General features: G+C 38.2%; 1 protein-coding gene across 1 annotated transcript; it reads left to right on the plus strand.

Annotated features, from left to right (window-relative positions):
• Positions 1-243: 243 nt before the first annotated feature.
• On the plus strand, positions 244-18,608 carry LOC121390112 (protein DDI1 homolog 2-like). Its single transcript, XM_041521841.1, has 8 exons — positions 244-638; positions 3,077-3,286; positions 7,105-7,231; positions 8,857-8,984; positions 10,079-10,207; positions 11,492-11,595; positions 13,028-13,202; positions 15,435-18,608. The coding sequence occupies exons 1-8, from the start codon at positions 341-343 to the stop codon at positions 15,641-15,643; spliced, it is 1,380 nt and encodes a 459-aa protein (XP_041377775.1). The 5' UTR covers positions 244-340; the 3' UTR covers positions 15,644-18,608.
• The last annotated feature ends 3,614 nt before the right edge of the window (positions 18,609-22,222 follow it).

Consider the following 22,222-nt stretch of genomic DNA (forward strand, 5'->3'; position numbering starts at 1 on the left):
TCACCGAAGAGTTATCTTCCTTGGAGGTGTTCCGAAAACAAATCTCCGGACTGATGAATAAATAATAAAATAACTATGTTTTATAATGGAAAACTAATTATTTATTGTGTAATAAATTGGATGTGAATAACATTTAAGACATTAAATTTGTTTTTATGATTTAGCAAGCGTCCTCAAACTATAAAAATAACTTGTCACTATTTTTGTTTAAATCCGGTTTTCACGGTTACCCACATGCGCAATTTTAAGTAAACAACAGGAAGTACGATTTCGAGGAAGAGTTTTGTTTTGTGTTGTCACATGTGATGTTGATATTTGTTGTATCAGGTTTAAACTAGCAATGCAGATCACGGTAACGACTTTATCAGATCAGATATTCACTCTGGATGTCGGCGAGGACATGGAACTTGAAAACTTTAAAGCGCTTTGTGAATTCGAAAGCGGCGTACCGGCTACAGAGATCGCTATTCTGTGGAACGGGCGGCCCCTTACCGACAACAAACAAACATTAAAGCAGTATGGGGTGAAGGGCGGCGATGTTCTTCTTCTCCAACACATGAGGGGGTCATCGTCACAGCTGGCTGGGAATCCTGCAATACAACAATCAACTAGTCGGACACCAGCTTCAAGTTCAAGTGGTATAAAAACACCCCACCCCGCCCTTCCATTATGATTATAATGATTATGATTAAAGGGACATTCCTGAGTTTTCTGCATTGTAAGATGTTTCCTACTAATAAAATATTTATATGATTAAACTTACATATTAAATATATTTTCTTGTTTAGAATATCACTGTCTGTATATTCAATGTGTTTTTGGTCGTCTTAATATTTGTAAGAAGCCCAAACTGGATTTTGTCTTCAAATAATTTCGTATATATACGAAAAAATTATATTTTAGGAAATAAAATGAAATTTAACCTAGTAGTACAAATATTAGAACGATCAGAAACACGTTTAATATACCGTATATAGCCACTAATATTTTATGCAGAAAAATATATTTGATATGTAATCGACTGAATCATTAAAAAGTTTTTCTTAATCAATAACATCTTAAAAATTGCAGGAAACTCAGAAATGTCCCTTTAAATTTATGGTAGGACTTTCCTTTGGCACTGTCACGTATAAAGAACATTATAAATACTTATAATAAATAGTTAGAGTTAGGGTTAGTGACAGTGCCAAAAGAAAGTCCTTCCGCAGGCCCTAATCTATAGTCTGTCCGGCAAGAGTTCCTTATTTTCCCCAATAACTTTAAATATTTGTTGGAATTAGTTTAAGGTTAGGGTTAGCGATAGTTATATACAATGCCTTTTAAAACAGTTTGTTCTATAAAATCAACATAATGTTTATATTTCGTAATCCAGTATCGCTTTCTTTTGAAAAATTAAGACTTCCGAACGTTCCAGCATTCAGTTTATTCAGGCTTAGGTTTAGGGCTAGTGATATTAGCATGCATGCTGGAACGTTTGGAAGTCTTTCCCATTTTTTCTATGCACAGTGTAAACAAACGCTCTAATTTATTATAAGGCGCTTCGCTTTCAACAACCTGACTTGTAAAAAACCCATAAATGACTTGATAGTATAATAAACTATTTAACTAAATATATTTCAGTTTGCATCAATAGAACGAAATGGAGTTATAGTATTTTTCTTTTACAAAAAATCCAAAGAAAAAATGCATATTATTAAGCCTATTGGTAGGGTACGTTCGAGCAAAAACTACCACTCACGATACCCAAGTGATACTTTTCTTTTCTTTGGGAAGACGTAATTGGTCAGTTTTGTGATTTTAGATGGGAAAGTCTACTTAATCAAGGGTTTTACAGAATTACTTACAGTAATAAAGCAGGGCGGCTGATAATGCCCATTACGACTGAAGGGGTATCCGTACGGTACCACACAATACCCTGTGATCTTAATAAAAGAGGCACGTCTTTTTAGTGAGTCTAGACACAGTGTCTGGGGACCGTCTAAATATACACCTGTCAATCAGGAACCACAGGTACAGGCCACAGAAAGAAAAGACCAATTAACCAAGAAAACACTCCGATTATTATTTCAGTACATGGATTAATTTATGTACCAAACACAATACAGTTGTTTCAACACTGACAATGGTGGTTTATTTTGTATTGAAAAATAATATATAATTAAATTGTTGCGATACATTCACAAAAAGCAGGTATGTTTTGTTTCTTCAGTTCGAAGACTAATTCCTGACGTGACATGTTAGGTATTACGTAACCACCAGCTCGCCAGAGGGCGTATTCACTGGGATGGTACAAAATGGCTGCGCCCTTTATATATAATAGCCGTCACATTTAACCGTTTTATTAATTAACTATACGATTATACTTGTTGATATTAAGCAATAATGTGCATTATATATCGTTGAATATGCATACCAGGCCAAATGCCTTAAAGTTAATTGTCCCCTCCTTTAAGGTTAGGGTTAGCGATAGTTATATACAATGCCTTTTAAAACAATTTGTTCTATAAAATCAACATAATGTTTATATTTCGTAATCCAGTATCGCTTTCTTTTGAAAAATTAAACATTTTGACTATTCTGTGTAAAATGTCCTCCACAAGGGTCCTTTTGTTGGTGCTTTTGGAGGAAATATAGTACAGAAGACAGAATGAGGCATTATGGGACTAAATCTTCATTTTATTCCATAGATGTTTGGTTCATTCTGTCAAAATACACCCTATGAGATTTATAAGTATTAAAATACAGTCTCATTTGTTAGTACACTGCGTGGTTGAGTGGTTGGAGTGCTCGACTACAGTCCCGATAGTCTGGGGTTCGTATCCAGACCTAGCACTACGTCGTTTGTAGTGTTTAATGCAATACCCAGTTGATATGGCTAATTCAGTACACCAAATGTGGGGAAAATACAGAACTCTTTCCTCAGGGATTCACAGAAGCACAAAATTAAGCTAAATTTGTGATCCGTTTCCACCCAAATCTATAATTATTTTCTCATGAAAACATTTTTACTTGAGAGTGAGTAGGTCAGTATAAACGTTCATTAATACCTACGTATAATAGTTTTTTTTTTAAACAGGCATTCCAGTAATAGATTTTGGCAGCATCCAGATTCCCGGACGAGGCACGCCATCGAGATCGTCGTCAGCTGTCAATCAGGGAGTCACTCCGGCCATGATGGAAGACCCGGCGTTTGTGAGACAGATGCTGCTTTCCAACCCCCACCAGCTCTCTCTCCTGAAGGAACGCAATCCGCCACTAGCAGATGCACTGGCATCGGGCAGTGTCGGTGAGAAAATAAACACTTTTGTTTCAAGTACCTCCCCAAACTCCCCTGTTTTTAGTGTCTTCATTAATAAGTGGCAGATGCTGTCACCACATTTTTATGCTTACAGCTATATGAAGAGTTCATTTTGAAAACGTTTTATATATAACCATTATGTCATTTAACGATACACTCAACACATTTTATTTACGGTTATAATATGGCATCAGTCTTATGGTTAAGGACCACACAGATATTGAGAGAGGAAACCCATTGTCGCCACTTCATGGGCTACTCTTTTCGATTAGCAGCAAGGAATCTTTTATATGCACCTTCCCAAAGACAGGCTAGTACATACCATAGCCTTTGTTACACCAGTTGTGGAGCACTGGCTGGAATGAGAAATAGCCCAATGTCATTTTGAGAAAAACATGATTTTGCAATTGCAGACATTTAAGAATTGACCGCAATTATTTTTTGGTTCATCTAAGTATGAACCCCCAAAATGATGTGCATACTGTATGATTCCGCGTAGAAGGTCATACAAAAGTGTGCACATTGTTTTTTCGGTTCATACTTGCATGAATCCAAATAATAATTGCGGTCAAATCTTATAATTAAATTTATATGCATACTTTAACAATACATAACTGAATTTATTTTGTTTAGCTTTAACTATGCCTGTAGTATTGTTCGTGTAAACTTCATTGATACTTATGTCGCGTAAGAATGCAAATGTTCATTCACTATTATTTGAATCAGGTGATTTTTTGGTACATGACATCTTTTACCAAATGACGTCATTTGATAAGCGACGTCATTTCATCTAGCTGCTGTTAATTTTTACAGATCATTTCGTTATATTGGAAGGAATTGTCCTATTATTTTTTTTATAGTTTATAGTTAATGAAACTGAATGAAGGGAACGTGTCTAACATTTATGCTGTCAGTAGAACCGTTTAATTTTTGCCAACAGCTGTAGAACATCGCTTACAAGTAAGTTACAGGCATGAAGTTTCCTACATGATTCATTCCTATGGCCACCAACCAAGTCTCATGTCATGATTAGCAAAGAGGTTATTTTGTTTTTTTTAAATCAATGGGTATAGATCTACATGTCTACTCTGCTATAGCATTTTCCATTAATTTATTGTATATATATATTTTTTTTGCTTTTGTAGCTTTCACATGTATTTTCTTCAAAATATCTAAATATGGTTGCCTGAATAATCCAGCTTGTTGCACAAAAGTAGTGCAAGTCGGGGGAGGGGTTAGTAGGCGTGGCTTAAATTTTTCAGTTCACAGTAGTTGCAAAACAAGGCGTCGCATGCGACGTTTACTATCCTCATTTGCGACGTCTATTTTCGCCACAGTTGCTCAGACTGCAGTTCATATTTTCTTGGTTCTTGTCTGAATGGATAGCTCGGCTTCTATGGGTTAATTTCTTCAGGAAAACTTTGAGTTTTCCACGAATACAGCATCCATAACGGCTCATTGCTGTGGCGATTAGCGCCCACTTACACTGTACATGGAACGCTTGGATATCGCTTATTCCTGCACTGACTAATCACATTCAAGGATAGAAATGTGGGATCACTCCACATGATTATCATTATCATGGATTGCGAGAAGAATCAGAAGAAAAAGCAGCCAAGGCAGGAGTCAATAGACTCTTTGTTCAAGTGACAGAAACGAGATACGGAAATTCTGAATCGCTTTTTTTCCAACAAGACCGACGGTCATCAGTGTGTGGAATGCCTTTGTTTAAAAAAAAAAAAAAAAATTGATTCATGAGCACACAGATCCAGTGATTTTTCGCGATCGCGGAAAACGGACGGAATTATCTGAATTCCCATTGTGAAACGGAATTTACATTTGGAAATGGAATTACGATCTTCCGCGAAGTTAAAAAAAAAATCAATACTATTTTACTATTGCCACACGCAGTAAAACTGACAACTGACCCGTGTGCAGTACTATTGGCAAACGCTAGACTGAATTATGCGCTTCACGGTAAACCAAATGGTCACATTGGGAACCAATCAAATACTTCGCAAACATTAGCGAAACGTTTGCTGGCTGAACTTGGGGATGGTTTACTGCTTAGTCTGTTGCGCCTGCGCAGCTGGGACAGTTTTTTTTTTCAGGAGTAAGTTTAGCCAGCGGTTTGTCGCTAACACTTGTCTTGGAAGACAGATTTTTACGCTACACATTAAACCGAATGACCATTTCGGGAACCAGTCAAAATATGTTTAGCAAGAAAACGGCTGGTTGAACGTTGCAATGTTACTTTATTTCCACTGTGTCATGCACATACTTCAATTTGCAGACGATGTTAGACTGTCAAAGTGATGATAAAATAAATGTTTACATTTTGTGAACCCTAAGCCCCGTTGAATAAAGCAGTGCATTTAATTGTTGGACAATCATACTTTATGTAGTTATTATAATTGTAGCCTTTGCTCCTGATATGATTTTTCACTACTGATATGATCACTTTAAGTAACCTAAAGTCCGAACCAAATTGTTAACAACTACGATAAATAATTACTCTCCTACCTTTAATTACCGTTATATTTCCCCCAACTTTTCTCCGAACACAAGTTGTGAAAAAACCATTACATTGACACAGATTCCACATACGAGACTGTAACGATGTCGCCAGTATCGACTTCGCTGAGATAGCATAGGGCAGTTTTCTGCCATCTGCCACTTTGGTTTTTTATGGAATACTCTTCAAGAGGGGTGAAAGCCTCCAAAGTATGTGACATAATTAATATAAAATCAATGATCTCTAGTGGTATCTTTAGACAAACAAAAAATACTAATAAAAACATTAATATGACGTCATCACGTTTGTTTTTAGATCATAACATGTTAAGACGTTTTTATATTAAATGATATCCTTTCACCCCTCTTGGAGATTATTCCATAAAAAGTCAAAATGGTAGCCGGCACAAAATTACATGCTTTTTGCCCTATCAGCGAAGTCGATATAGGTGACATGGTTATCATCTAGTATGTGGAATCTGTGTTATTGTAATGTTTTTTTCAAGATTTATGTCTGGACAAAATGTGGGTAAAATCTAACGAAAAATAAAGGTAGGAGAGCAATTTATCGTAGTTTTTAACAATTTGGTTCAGACTTTAATAAGATGAGACAACTTGTAGACTTAGTCACCCAGTCAGATTTCTTGGTTTTTCAAATTGTCTGAACCTGAAGCAACTAGAGTGGTCAGAGTGAGACAGTTTCTTTCTGACACACCTTTGACACAAATTGCCACTGTTTTGTCGTGAAACAGAGAAATAGAATACATCATGTGATGTAACGTAGTTTGAACCAACAGCTTTTACAAGACATGTGCATTAACAATCTGAAATTTTTCATAACCCGAAAGTCATACTTGTTCTATTCTTGGGCCAACAATTTCACCAACTATATGCATTACAAGTGGACTACATTGCACACTTCTGTGGTAACAGACTCCGGTCCATAAAGCCCACACCCCCCCACCCCCATGCCCCTCATTACTGACTGTCTGTAGCTCTCGATAAACCCCCAACTCCTACTCTGTCAGTTCCAACGCCTAGTAGTACTTCGTTTTGCAACCGCTTGTTCATCGAGATATGAATAGAAAAAAGTAAGCACCTCTGGACCAATCGGATTGCCGTAAAGTGTATAGACGCAAAGAAAATTTAATTATTGGTTGTTGATTAAATTAATATGGGTTGGAATTGAGTTAAAAACCCCTCATTTATAATTTAACTATGGTTTAAAAAGAAAGTTCCATTGTCAAGAGGTAACATTACCACTTTAACGATGATCATGTTTAATTTTACAGAGATATTTAATAAAGTGTTTAAAGCTCAACAGGAGGAACGGTTTCAGCGGGATCGAGAGCGCATTAGACTGGCAACAGCTGACCCATTTGATGCTGAAGCTCAGAAAAAAATAGCCGAAGAAATCAGGTAAACATCTAATGACAAGTACTGTCAGAAATCAGGTAAACATCTAATGACAAGTACTGTCAGAAATCAGGTAAACATCTAATGACAAGTACTGTCAGAAATCAGGTAAACATCTAATGACAAGTACTGTCAGAAATCAGGTAAAAATCTGACGGCAAGTTCTGTGAGAAATCAGGTAAAAATCTAATGACAAATACTGTCAAAAATTAGGTAAACATCTAATGACAAATACTGTCAAAAGTTAGGTAAACATCTAATGACAAATACTGTCAAAAGTTAGGTAAACATCCAATGACAAATACTGTCAAATTAGGTAAACATCCAATGACAAATACTGTCGAAAATTAGGTAAACATCTAATGACAAATACTGTCAGAAATCAGGTAAACATCTAATGACAAATACTGTCAAAAATTAGGTAAACATCCAATGACAAATACTGTCAAATTAGGTAAACATCCAATGACAAATACTGTCAAATTGGGTAAACATCCAATGACAAATACTGTCGAAAATTAGGTAAACATCTAATGACAAATACTGTCAGAAATTAGGTAAACATCCAATGACAAATACTGTCAGGAAACTGAAAAACATCTTATGACAAGTACTTTCAAAACTCAAGGAAACATGTAATGACAAGTACTGTCAAACTCGGGTAAACACATAATGACAAGTACTGTCAAACTCGGGTAAACACATAATGACAAGTACTGTCAAATTCAGGTAAACACATAATGACAGGTACTGTCAGAAATCTTGTAAACATCAAATGACATACTGTCAGAAATTGGGTAAACATCTGACAAGTACTGTAGAAATTGGGTAAACATCTAATAACTACTGTCAGAAGTCTGGTAAACATCTAATGACTACTGTCTGAAGTCTGGTAAACATCTAATAACAAAGACAGTGTATTGTCAAGAATGTTGCTTCTTTCTTGACAACAAATTATTAAAAAGAATTACCACTTAATTTTTTATCAATTGTGTGTTATTAAAATATGATATTATTAAGCAGAAGCATGAATGAATAACAGTGTGTCTGTAACTTTTTGATTTAAAAAATTGAGAAATTGAGTTTATATGTAATGACAAACACAGAGAAATATACACATAATAATCTATATGCATAATATTGTGCAGGAAAGAATAGCACCTTTTAAACTGTAATGGCTGTGATAGACAATAGATTTTTTAGCAACATTTTGAAATTTTATAACTAATATGGTTAATAGGGTCTCCACAAGTTCAAAATATTGGAATTGAGTACTCGAGGGTCAAACTCGACCCAGACCCGAGCACCAGACACTTACACTAGATGATAATGACACTAAGGAATAAAATGAAAATAGCATTATGCATCTTAATTCCAGTGCTGAACATGGATCTCAAATCATGACATTGTATTGTATTCCACACATTCTCATAACCATATAATGTAACAGGCTGCATGCATATGGCAAAATGATGTTTAAAAATATAATTGAATGAAAGTTCTCTTCCTTGCACAGGTTTACTTGTGAGACTCGGTCCATGCCCGAGTACTTGTTGAGACCCTAATGATTAGTACAAAGTCCAGTCATTTCCTGGTGTTGTGTTAACTCTGTATTGTTGTTTGTGTAGGTTGAAGAACGTAGAATCTAACATGGAGACGGCCATGGAGTTTGCTCCAGAGAGTTTCGGTCAAGTCGTCATGCTGTACGTTGATTGCCGCGTCAACGGACACGCAGTGAAAGCTTTTGTCGACTCAGGTGTGAATAAAACTCTACTCCGTTATTTGATTTTAAAACACGTTTGTGCGCGATCGAGTAATATGTGGTTGTGATTTTCCCAGATTTCTAACATTGAACTTCAGGTAGGTTTTTTGGGTAGTTTTTTTAGTATTTATTATTTTGTACAAATTAAATTTCATTTGATTTGAAGTGTGGAAATCTGATGTTCACTGAGTGAAATAAATATGGAACCAATGTTTCGTGACTTGGATGCAAAGTGTAATGTGAGTCCATCTGCATGTCAAAATATTTCTCCATGTTAATATTTTGTGAAGTTTAACTTTTTTTTTTAAAAGTGTTACTAAATCAAAGATCAACTTGTAATACAGAATCTCTTTTATAGACAGGACGATACATACAATGGTCTTTTATATATCGATTAATGACATGACAGCTATTTGGTGTGTAATAATTTGTTAATTGGAAACTTGGATTCGAATGAGAGAGAGGAAACCCACTGTTACCACATAGGCTACTCTTACTTAATAACATCCAGGTATTCTTTGACCTATGATAGTACATACTCTAGCCTTTGATACACCACTTAAAGGGACATTCCTGAGTTTGCTGCAAATTTTAACATGTTATCGACTAACAGAGACATTTTAGTGATTGTAAATACATATCAAATATATATTTCTGCATAAAATATTAGTGGCTGTATGTTAAACATGTTTTTGATTGTTCTAACATTTGTACTAGGTTATATTTCATTTTATTTCTTAAAATATTTGTTTTCGTATGTTCGAAATTATTTGAAGACAAAATCCAGTTTGGGTTTCTTACAAATATTAAAATGACCAGAAGCACATTGAATGTGTAAACACTGATATTCTAAACAAGAAAATATATTTAATATGTAAGTTTAATCGTAGAAATATTTTATTAGTCGGAAACAGCTTACAATGCAGCAAACTTGGGAATGTTCCTTTAATGACAGCTATGCGTTGTGTAGTATGTAGTTATTGTGACACTTGGTCCAGTGAGAGATGAAACTGTCTCATACCACTTAGGTTCCTCCTAGCAGCAGTGTAACTGTGACCTTGTTTATTGAAGGGTTTTCTGTGTTTCAGGAGCCCAGATGACGATCATGAGTCAGGCGTGTGCTGAGCGGTGTAACATCATGCGGCTCGTCGACAAGCGCTGGGCCGGCATTGCGAAGGGCGTCGGAACGCAGAAGATCATTGGCAGAGTTCATTTATGTAGGCTTTGCACCATATTTGTTAAGTTCTTTTTTTTTTAAACGTCACAAGAATTCACTTTTTAAAACGTACATTCTCCAAACATACATTTATTTGAATTACTAACCCTTGGAATTGCCCATGTCAATCGGTCATGCTGTGGAGATTGCAGTGGAGTTTTTAATTCTTCGCAGAACTTTTTTTTGCTTTGGGCTGGATTAAATTTTTTTCCCACATCATGTTTTTTTCCATATACATTTTCTTAATTGCAGGGGATGAATTTCCTGTGCTTTTATTAATTAGTATTAGGTTGTTACACCAATAAACAAATGACTGGCAATAAGTATAAAAACGGCTATACACTCTAGTGACATCATCATCTAGTAATGATATTTTGATGCATGTTTAAAAAATGTATATTCTAATCAAAGTAACCAGAACAAGTGCATGCATACATTGGGTCACTAAGAAAGGTCACGGTACATTTCTAGCATTACTGACATTAGTTGTTGGTAAGAAACAGTTTTCTTCAAACCCATCATTAAATGTAGTCAACAATTTGTATACAATGGCTGAACAATTGAAAGTTTGTTATATTTCATATGTTCATTAAATTTATAGTATGTAATGGAGAGGTATTCAGTGATAGAAATAAGCAAAAAAATTTACTAGTCCACCAAACAAATACATCTAGAAATCTATTTGTCCGCCAATATTTTCACTTGTCAAAAAACCCAGATTGCTTTATTCAAGTACCAGGATGATGTTAGTGATTGCCCAAAATGAAACTGCACTGAAATGTTTTACTTGTCCACTGGACAACCACCAAGGCACAGTTTGCTTGTCCAAATAAATTTTCACTTGTTGGGACAAATGGACAAGTGCTTATTTCGAATGCCGGTATTTACCTAGGCCAATCAACATCATTTACCGTGCTGAATAAATATTGTTGTTGAATGTTGTAAGAGTATAGATAGTATTTAGTATATGTAGGAACTACTAAAATTATAGAGCTGGGTCAGTGTTTGGGAGTCGGTTGGGTTAAACAAACAATTATATTTCTAAGGTCAGCCTTGAAGAACATGACTTAAATTCATTCTGTAACTTTTTGCACATATACACCTGTCAAATTATTTGTTTCAGGTCAAATACAAATAGGTCCAGATTTCCTTCTGTCATCTTTTTCTTACTGCCTTTCCACTTCATTTATTTAATGGATACTATTATTGAATGTTGTAGGATAATATGACTTGTTACGTTTAAACATTGTATAACTTTGTTTATGTTGAATTGTTTATGTTTCAGGTCAGATACAAATAGGCCCAGATTTCTTGCAGTCATCTTTCTCCATTTTAGAAGATCAACCAATGGACATGTTGTTAGGACTAGATATGTTAAAACGACACCAGGTAACTCAGATCTCAATCATTAAGACTAATACGTTATGTTATATTCATATTTAACCTAACCTCTCATTTATATGCTTGGTTAGGTTCATGATTCTCGAATCCTTCCCTCATTTTGTAAGATATTATTTTTATGAAATTAGCTAACACTAATCAAACTAGGTCAGATACAACTCAGAAAAGTTTGTGAGTTTCATAAATGTATTTAATGAAAATGAGTGGTATTTTATTTATTAATCACTTTCAAATAATGTACTATGTAATAACCCTGTACAGGGGTTGCTTGGGTGTCCTCTTGCCCTGTTAAGCAGTATCCTAACAGGACACGAGTGATTTTTATAGAAACCATTGATTTCAATTGCTGCATCCTAACTGCACGCGTATGGCGCGATAGGTTGATTTCATCGAGCTCACGACACACTACAGATAGGAATTGTTTCTATTTTTCTCGCGCAACAAAAATATATTCACCAATCAGACAAGTTTTACTTGGTGATTTCAACGGTCAAAATTAATTTCAAAATTGGACACTGTCGTTACGGTCACGTCTGGTTTGGACATAAATATTAACTCGTCGCACGCATTTGGTTAGGATACAGCTTTATGCTACGCAGCTTATAAGTTGTGTCAGGGCTAGAGATTACTCTATATAACAGTTTGTGAATTTTCTACAACCAAATTATCATGAAGTACTGGCTGTTACATACATTTGCCGGTAAAATTCAATTTGTGACATTCTGCAAATGGTGAAATACAACATAGGTATTCTCTAACTTACAGCCAGACATTCTGGTTATTTGCATACTTTGTAATGTAACCACGACTGGTGTAACAAAGGCTGTGGTATGTGCCATCCTGTCTGTGGGATGGTGCATATAAAAGATCCCTTGCTGCTAATGGAAAAGAGTAGCCTATGAAGTGGCGACAGCGGTTTTCCTCTCTCAATATCTGTGTGGTCCTTAATCATTTGTCTGACAACATATTTTAACTGTAAATAAAATGTGTTGAGTGTGTCATTATAGTGATTTCCCTAGAAATTTGGCAAGGCATGTTAGACCAAACACTTTTGTGGAATTTTCACCATTTTCGGGGCACTTGTTTTTCATTAAAAATACACAAAAATTAATTGAAATAAACATTAATGTAATTTATGTGCTTGCTTTAAGAAATGAATGGCAAAAGATATAAAAGGCATATTTTATTAATTACCTTTTTAACCTTTTTTGGTGTTTTATAAAGGCAATTTTAGAATTAATTACTGAAAAAGGCTTATTTAATCTCAGGGCAGCATGGTGCTGATTAAGGCAAGATGGTGCTAGACTATTGAGGCATGGTGCTGCACCATGCTAAAACAAGCTAGGGAAAACACTACGTTAAATAAAACATTTTCTTCCTTTCTTCCTTGTAATATGATTTCTGTTTTTTCTCCTTTCAGTGCTGTTTAGATTTAAAGAGGAATGTTTTGGTGATTGGCACCACAAGCACGGTGACAAAGTTTCTGAGTGAGGGCGACCTGCCTGAACACGCGCGACTCAACCTGCACGCCAGTTCGACGAGCGAGGACGACCAGGATCTCGCACAGGCCTTAAGTCAGTCGGCCGCGGAAGCAGGTAATCACTACAAGACTCAAAACTGACAGGAGCCAGACAGAAAATGCTGCTCTAAAAAGACAATATGCAGAGATGAAAGTATTTCTGATTTTTAGTCTGTATTCAGGGTTTTCCACGATTTGCCCCAAATTCCTTGTCCAAAACTTATTATATGCTTTCTGATGCTTTGCATATTATTCTGAATAGGCCCTGCCATTTTAAATCATTGTATAACAGTAACCCTAGGGCAAATCTTCGTGCTCTAAAAACACAATATGCAGAGATAAAAGTATTTCTGATTTTTAGTCTGTATGATGATTCAGGGTTTTCCACGATTTGCCCCAAATTTGTTGTATTCCGTGTCCAAAACTTACTATATGCTTCCTGATGCTTTGCATATTATTCTGAATAGGCGCTGCCATTTTAAACCATTGTGTAACCGTAACCCGAGGGCAAATCTTGGTACTCGATACACCAATATTAAAGTTTAGTTTATTTTTTTCTGAATTTACTTTCTGATAATCAGCTTCACAAGAAACTTTAAAAGTAACATTTTCATTATATCTAGAATTCTTGATTTACAGGAGTGATGGTATAAACCTTATGATGTTATCCATATTTGTCTCGAGTCTTCTGAATTACTGTTAAAAAAGTTACGCTACAAATCTTATGTCGAGTCTCATTTTGAAAGTGATTTTTTTAGAACTGCTTTTCACTTTGTAGCATTTGCGTCCAGCTTAAATTTGAGAAGGAAAGATTGCTTCCCACTCCATAAAATGGAGTATTGTGATTTACAAGACAGCTCTGTTAAGAGATACTATTATCTATGATATTGTTATTCAATTGTTTGCTGGGGACAAAATCTACTTCCCTGACCCTTGTCATAAAATTGTTGGAGTGGATTTCATTGATTTCATATTGGGCTATTTCTCGCTTCGTCCAGTGCACCACGACTGGTATATCAACGGCCATGGTATGTGTTATCCTGTCTGTGGGATGGTGCATATAAAAAATCCCTTGCTGCTAATCGAAAAGAGTAGCCCATGAAGTGGTGACAGGGGGTTTCCTCTCTCAATATCTGTGTGGTCCTTAACCATATGTCTGATGCCATGTAACTGTAAATAACATGTCTTGAGTGAGTCATTAAATAAAACATTTCCTTTCCTTTCATTGATTTCAATTATTATTATCATGGTAGTGAGAAGACACTGATTTAAATTTAAATTAAATAAAAGGTATCCACTGGGCAGCTAATCATGCCGGCAGTGACTGAGAAAGAAGTAACATTGGACAAACCAGAGGGCTGGAATAGGTCCAAAACACACCAGATTTCGGTGTTACACAACACACTGTGAACTATAGATCTGGCAGCAAACAACATTGAACATGTGCGCTGTATTTTGACAGTGCCAGACTCACCAGACATAGACTAACCAGACTCGCCAGACCTAGACTCATCAGACCAAGACTCACCAGACTCATCAGACCTAGACTCGTCAGACCTAGAGTCACCAGACCAAGACTCACCAGACCTAGACTCATCAAACCTAGACTGACCAGACTCGCCAGACCCAGACTAACCAGACCTAGACTAACCAGACTCGCCAGACCTAGACTCACCAGACCTAGACTTATCAGACCTAGACTCACCAGACCAAGACTCACCAGACACCTAGACTTATCAGACCTAGACTAACCAGACTCGCCAGACCTAGACTAACCAGACTCGCCAGACCCAGACTCATCAGACCTAGACTCACCAGACTCGCCAGACCCAGACTGACCAGACTTGCCAGACACAGACTGACCAAACTCGCCAGACCCAGACTGACCAGACCTAGACTCGCCAGACACAGACTCACCAGACCCAGACTAATCAGACCTAGACTCACCAGACCCAGACTCACCACACCTAGACTCATCAGACCCAGACTAACCAGACTCATCAGACCTAGACTCGCCAGACCCAGACTCACCAGACCTAGACTCGCCAGACTCACCAGACCTAGACTAACCAGACTCACCAGACTTACCGGACCTAGACTCGGCTTCTGGGTGTTTTGGGCTTTAGACAGATTAAGTCACGCTATTATCACGGAACTAGACTCATTAGTTGTGCCAGTTTGGGCAAATATGTTTTTAATATCACTAAAAATTAATATTATTTTACTTTTAGCCAAATGCACAGAAGAATGATCGTCAGATATCCATAGTGCATCATTTAAAATTTTTTTTTTTTTTTTTTTTTTCCAGCCAAACAAACAGGAGAAGGGACGTCATCAGATACCCATGGTGCCTCAGGATCGCGAAGCGGAATTCTTGCATTTTCCGAGAGTGTCGTCTCGGCACTAATGGCCAACGGGTTTTCCCGACAGGCGGTGCTTGAAGAACTACGAATAGCGCGCGGAAATTCCGACCAGGCTTTGGCAGCTTTATTCGCAAAATCTTTTCATATGCCTTGATTCTGGAGAAGAAACCAGACAAAATCTGAAATCGTGTTGACGTCCTGGGAAAGAAGTGTCACTTACAAACTTGTCTTTTTGAAGATTTTAAAGTAGCAATATCTGGTGGAGAATACTACACAATTTTACAGTTATTCTATTGTATTTAAATAACTTTTAAACATCCTTCTAAATGCTGCAATCTCAAGAAAGTTATAATATTTATGTATTTAGCATATATCTATTTAGTTTTATTTTCCTTTGGGTTTGTACGGGTTATGGAAACAGGAAAGTCATGAAATTTCTAAATTAATGTCATTCTCCAGGGCTAAAAAGTCCTGCGATTTGTTAATTTGGGTCATGAAAAATGGAAAAAATAGTGGAAATTCGCCCCCCCCCCCTTTTTTTAAAGTAACACAAGAAGAGTGGCAATTTGCATCAAAAGATTGTAAAATTAAGTTGTTGGTGGCAGAAAAAGTAATGGAATTCAGTTGGGAACAAAGTGTATGAACCCTGTTTGTGTAGTGTTCCAGTTTTGTCTTGCCTTTACAAAGTGAAAAGAGGAGATATAGGTTTTACTTTTCTGATGGCGGTGGTTATGACATCAATGTTTGCGTTAATGTTAATGTTTCACATTTAGACAAGGTTCACAAGTTGTAGGTCAATGAAACTTGGTTTATAGTTGCACCTACGGATGTTCACAGATCACTGAATTTTTTTTTTGATAGGCGAGTCATTTACTTCCACAGAATTCTTGTTCAATTTCCTTTAGAAATGTTTCTGCAATCTGGGTCACATTCAAAGATGGTTTACACTATATGGAGTGTGGTGGTAAAATTGCCCGATTTTGTGATATTTATTTGTTGAATGACCCTTTAAAACTGCTGTTTTAAAATCCTTAAAACCTATAATACATCTCCAAGTTTGTTTAATCCATTCATTTCTAAATGCATGGGGGATTGAAAATCAAATTAATATTTAGCTCCCCTCTTCCTTCCCAGTCACTGTCATCTTCCGATGCCCGTGTATACACTAATGGTACTAATTTACATTTGACATCAGTTTTTTTAATCCGTGTTCTTCAGTTATTTTTTCCATTAACTTTCAGGTTGTTTGACTTTACACATAAGTACATGCCATGGAGTAGTTACATATTTGTCAGCCCTCGGTAAATTGTGAGAATAATCGTTTCATTCGCACATCGCTTTTTTTATTCTCACGTTAAATTTAGGATACACAATTTACATGGTCATGATGAGGTAAAGAAAGAAGAATTGGGTTACCTGGATTTTTTTTTTGCTCAACCTGTAAATGATTACACATAAATTTTAAGTTCTCAGAGGTTTTTTTTTAGCAATTGTATGATACCATGCATCATTATTAAATTTATTTATCAGTGCTGTGGACGTAATTACAAAAAATATTTACACATCAAATTGGGAATTTTCAGTGCCACTTGCTTTTGAGATCAGTTATCTGCTCGGTACTGCGGAATGCCTGGCTAAATCCATGTACTAGATACTCATTTTCTATCCACTCTGCTTTTTAAAACATCAGTCACCAACAAAACAATATGCAGACATTTTTTTTTGACACTACACTCATATATAAATGAGATGAATGATGAAGCTGCAGTATTTCCAGTTTATGCCATTCAAAAATTATGTAACCCTTTGGGCGGGGGATGGTGCGTTACGATCCTTACGGTATGTAATTTTTTAAGAAGTGGTCTTAGCCGTACACAATATTAATGGTGATCATACCCCATCATACCCAATTAGGCTTCACTTACACTCTTGGTGGTCATATCCCATAGATTACAACAGCTATTATACGATCAAGCATAAATTAAACCTTGGCTCATACATTTAAAGAAAACCCAACATATTTGCTTCATATTTAGAACAATAAAAAGAATATATCCAAAATCAGAGTCTGCAGCCTGCTGTCCAGTAACATGCAGAAAGCTGGGGGGTTTTTCCATATCTGCATTTTGAAATTAAATTTGACGTTGAAGAGTAATTTTATACCAAAAGTAAATACTTCGCCCTGTGATGTCACTGCACTAAAAAAAACCTGTGCACAGAAAAATTACTATAAATTGACTTTTTGGGTTGTTTTTTTTTAGTTCTCAGATGCTCATGTGCAGTATATGGAAAAGATACTGTGTATATGCATTGTATCGATACAGCAGGGCTTCTAGAATTCTTTTAAAATCCACTAGCCAAGATATCGGTGATTAAAAAAATTTACTAGCCACGGTTAAAAATTCACTAGCCCTGTTTTACTTTAAGTTAATACAATTTTACTAAATCATAGTAATAATCAGATATGTCGCCTAAAGAGGGAGATCGAGCTTAAAACACTAATGTTAGGAGCTTGGGTGAGGTCATGATATTCATATTTGCAACATTTGACAAAAAAATATTTCACTAGCCGTCGGGCATGGCAATAGTAGTTATTTACTAGCCCAACATTGAATATCACTAGCCATGGCAGTGGGGCTACCATAATCTAGAAACCCTGCGATACACCTGCACAAAATCGTATTAAATTAAAAGTCGGCCTTATAGAAAAAGTGTAACATGAGACCATCCCTTACGGAAAATACTTGTTTACATGTATAGGCTATTATATATAATGGACTACTCGATATATCATCAATATTATTGTGTGTCATCTCTCTTGCATATATATGTCATCAGAAACTTGTAAATGGTTATCCAAAGATTTCAGGGTTATTATTATTTTATTTATAATTTTTCTGCTTTGTAAGATACTAATTGGAACAGTTGATGTTAATATTGTCAGAATTCCATGTTGCGCTTGAACTCCAAGGTTACAGGTGTGTTTATACGGTGCATGTACGTGTGGATGTTCTGTGTCAGGTATATGTGTATCATGTCATGTATGTTCATGCAAGTATATCTTGCTGGTTTGGATAAATGAATTTCAACATATCACTATAAAGATGTCATTAATTCAAGAGTTTATTCTTGTGTTTTTTCATCTATTTAAGAAGAGCATAAAAAGATTTTTAAAAAATAAAAATTAATGATTGTATTTCATAATTGTCCCGTCACATGAAACTAATGTGATGTCTCTCTCAGTATGGGACATAGCTCAGTGGTTAAACTGATGCACAGTTGTTCTAGGATCGATCCCCATTGGTGAGCCCATTGGAGTATTTTCCTTTCCAGCCAGTGCTCAACAGTTGTAACAGAGACTGTGGTATGTATTATCCTCTCTGGATGCTGCTGCTTATAAAAGATCCCTTGCTGCTAATAAAAAAGATTAGCCCATGGAGTGGCAGCAGCGGGTGTCTTCTCATTATAGGGCATAATGCGTGGTCCATAACTATATGGCTGACATCATATAACTAATTAAAATGTGTTAAGTGTGTCGTTAAAATAAAAATATTTCATTCATAGTCCATCACCGTCTCTTCCTCGGTGTTAAAATGCTTCCATTCCACCAAGACATCACATACTGGAGCCTTTGGGAAGCCAGACAAGGAGCATTAGCTGGAATGGGAAATAAAATTATTGTTCATTCGGAAAGACGGATTCTTACCACAAAATGTTTGTTTGTTTGTTTAAAAATGCCACTAGAGCACATTGATTATTCAAACATCTGCTATTAAATGTCAAACATCTGCTATTGAATGTCAAACACTGGTCATTCAGATACAGTCTCTAGAGGAAATTTGCTACACTTTTCCATTAGCGGGAAGTGATCTTGTATATGCATTTTCCCATTGACAGGAGAGCACATTCCATGTCCTTTGATATATCACTCGTGGGACACTGGGGATGGGGGAAAAGTGCAGTGGGTCAGCTTAAGGGGGATTAATACTACAACCAAAGCACTTCAAGGAGAAAAAAAAATTAATGTTTGTTTTGTTTAACACCACTAGAGCACATTGATTAATTAATCATCGACTAATGGATGTCAAACCTGCTACATTTTTTCATTAGTAGCAAGGGATCTATAATATGCACTTTCCCACATACAAAAAACCACTTACCACGGCCTTTGACCAATTGTGGTGAACTAGTTGGAACGAGAAAAAAACCCCAATAAGTTGAATGGATCCACCGAGGTGATTTCATCTTGCGACACAAGCACCTCAGGTGAGCACTCAACCGACTGAGCTAAGTCCTGCTCCCAATTTGAGACGTGTGCTTTACTTACGGAGCTAAATCCCCAACTTCAGACACGTGCTCTACTTGCCGAGCTAAATCCCGCCCCCAACTTCAGACACGTGCTCTACTTGCCGAGCTAAATCCCGCCCCCAACTTCAGACGTGCTCTACTTGCCAAGCTAAATCCCGCCCCCAACTTCAGACACGTGCTGTACTTGCCGAGCTAAATCCCGCCCCCAACTTCAGACACGTGCTCTACTTGCCGAGCTAAATCCCGCCCCCAACTTCAGACACGTGCTCTACTTGCCGAGCTAAATCCCGCCCCCAACTTCAGACACGTGCTCTACTTGCCGAGCTAAATCCCGCCCCCAACTTCAGACACGTGCTGTACTTGCCGAGCTAAATCCCACCCCCAACTTCAGACACGTGCTCTACTTGCCGAGCTAAATCCAGCCCCCAACTTCAGACACGTGCTCTACTTACTGAGCTAAATCCCACACCCCCCAACTTCAGACACGTGCTCTACTTACGGAGCTAAATCCCACCCCCAACTTCAGACGTGCTCTACTTACCGAGCTAAATCCTGCCCCCAACTTCAGACACGTGCTCTACTTGCCGAGCTAAATCCCGCCCCCAACTTCAGACACGTGCTCTACTTGCCGAGCTAAATCCCGCCCCCAACTTCAGACGTGCTCTACTTGCCGAGCTAAATCCCGCCCCCAACTTCAGACACGTGCTCTACTTGCCGAGCTAAATCCCGCCCCCAACTTCAGACACGTGCTCTACTTGCCGAGCTAAATCCCGCCCCCAACTTCAGACACGTGCTCTACTTGCCGAGCTAAATCCCGCCCCCAACTTCAGACGTGCTCTACTTGCCAAGCTAAATCCCGCCCCCAACTTCAGACACGTGCTGTACTTGCCGAGCTAAATCCCGCCCCCAACTTCAGACACGTGCTCTACTTGCCGAGCTAAATCCCGCCCCCAACTTCAGACACGTGCTCTACTTGCCGAGCTAAATCCCGCCCCCAACTTCAGACACGTGCTCTACTTGCCGAGCTAAATCCCGCCCCCAACTTCAGACACGTGCTGTACTTGCCGAGCTAAATCCCACCCCCAACTTCAGACACGTGCTCTACTTGCCGAGCTAAATCCAGCCCCCAACTTCAGACACGTGCTCTACTTACTGAGCTAAATCCCACACCCCCCAACTTCAGACACGTGCTCTACTTACGGAGCTAAATCCCACCCCCAACTTCAGACGTGCTCTACTTACCGAGCTAAATCCTGCCCCCAACTTCAGACACGTGCTCTACTTGCCGAGCTAAATCCCGCCCCCAACTTCAGACACGTGCTCTACTTGCCGAGCTAAATCCCGCCCCCAACTTCAGACGTGCTCTACTTGCCGAGCTAAATCCCGCCCCCAACTTCAGACACGTGCTCTACTTGCCGAGCTAAATCCCGCCCCCAACTTCAGACACGTGCTCTACTTGCCGAGCTAAATCCCGCCCCCAACTTCAGACACGTGCTCTACTTGCCGAGCTAAATCCCGCCCCCAACTTCAGACACGTGCTCTACTTGCCGAGCTAAATCCCGCCCCCAACTTCAGACACGTGCTCTACTTGCCGAGCTAAATCCCGCCCCCAACTTCAGACACGTGCTCTACTTACGGAGCTAAATCCCACCCCCAACTTCAGACACGTGCTCTACTTGCCGAGCTAAATCCAGCCCCCAACTTCAGACACGTGCTCTACTTACCGAGCTAAATCCCACACACCCCCCAACTTCAGACACGTGCTCTACTTACCGAGCTAAATCCTGCCCCCAACTTCACACGTGCTCTACTTACCGAGCTAAATCCCGCCTCCAACTTCAGACACGTGCTCTACTTACCGAGCTAAATCCCGCCCCCAACTTCAGACGTGCTCTACTTACCGAGCTAAATCCCACCCCCAACTTCAGACACGTGCTCTACTTACTGAGCTAAATCCCGCCCCCAACTTCACACGTGCTCTACTTACTGAGCTAAATCCCACCCCCAACTTCAGACACGTGCTCTACTTACCGAGCTAAATAAATCCCGCCCCCAACTTCAGACACGTGCTCTACTTACCGAGCTAAATCCCGCCCCCAACTTCAGACACGTGCTCTACTTACCGAGCTAAATAAATCCCGCCCCCAACTTCAGACACGTGCTCTACTTACCGAGCTAAATCCCGCCCCCAACTTCAGACACGTGCTCTACTTGCCGAGCTAAATCCCGCCCCCAACTTCAGACACGTGCTCTACTTGCCGAGCTAAATCCCGCCCCCAACTTCAGACACGTGCTCTACTTGCCGAGCTAAATCCCGTTCCCAACTTCAGACACGTGCTCTACTTACCGAGCTAAATCCCGCCCCCAACTTCAGACACGTGCTCTACTTACTGAGCTAAATCCCACCCCACCCCCCCCAACTTCA

Source organism: Gigantopelta aegis, chromosome 15 (genome assembly GCF_016097555.1).
Source record: "Gigantopelta aegis isolate Gae_Host chromosome 15, Gae_host_genome, whole genome shotgun sequence".
Classification (NCBI taxonomy): domain Eukaryota; kingdom Metazoa; phylum Mollusca; class Gastropoda; order Neomphalida; family Peltospiridae; genus Gigantopelta; species Gigantopelta aegis.

Excerpts from the sequence above, each read along its gene's own strand:
- LOC121390112 (XM_041521841.1), top strand. The coding sequence starts at position 341 with ATGCAGATCACGGTAACGACTTTATCAGATCAGATATTCACTCTGGAT. Across the intron at positions 3,287-7,104 it reads ACTGGCATCGGGCAGTGTCG|AGATATTTAATAAAGTGTTT; the intron begins GTGAGAAAATAA and ends TTAATTTTACAG. Across the intron at positions 13,203-15,434 it reads TCAGTCGGCCGCGGAAGCAG|CCAAACAAACAGGAGAAGGG; the intron begins GTAATCACTACA and ends TTTTTTTTCCAG.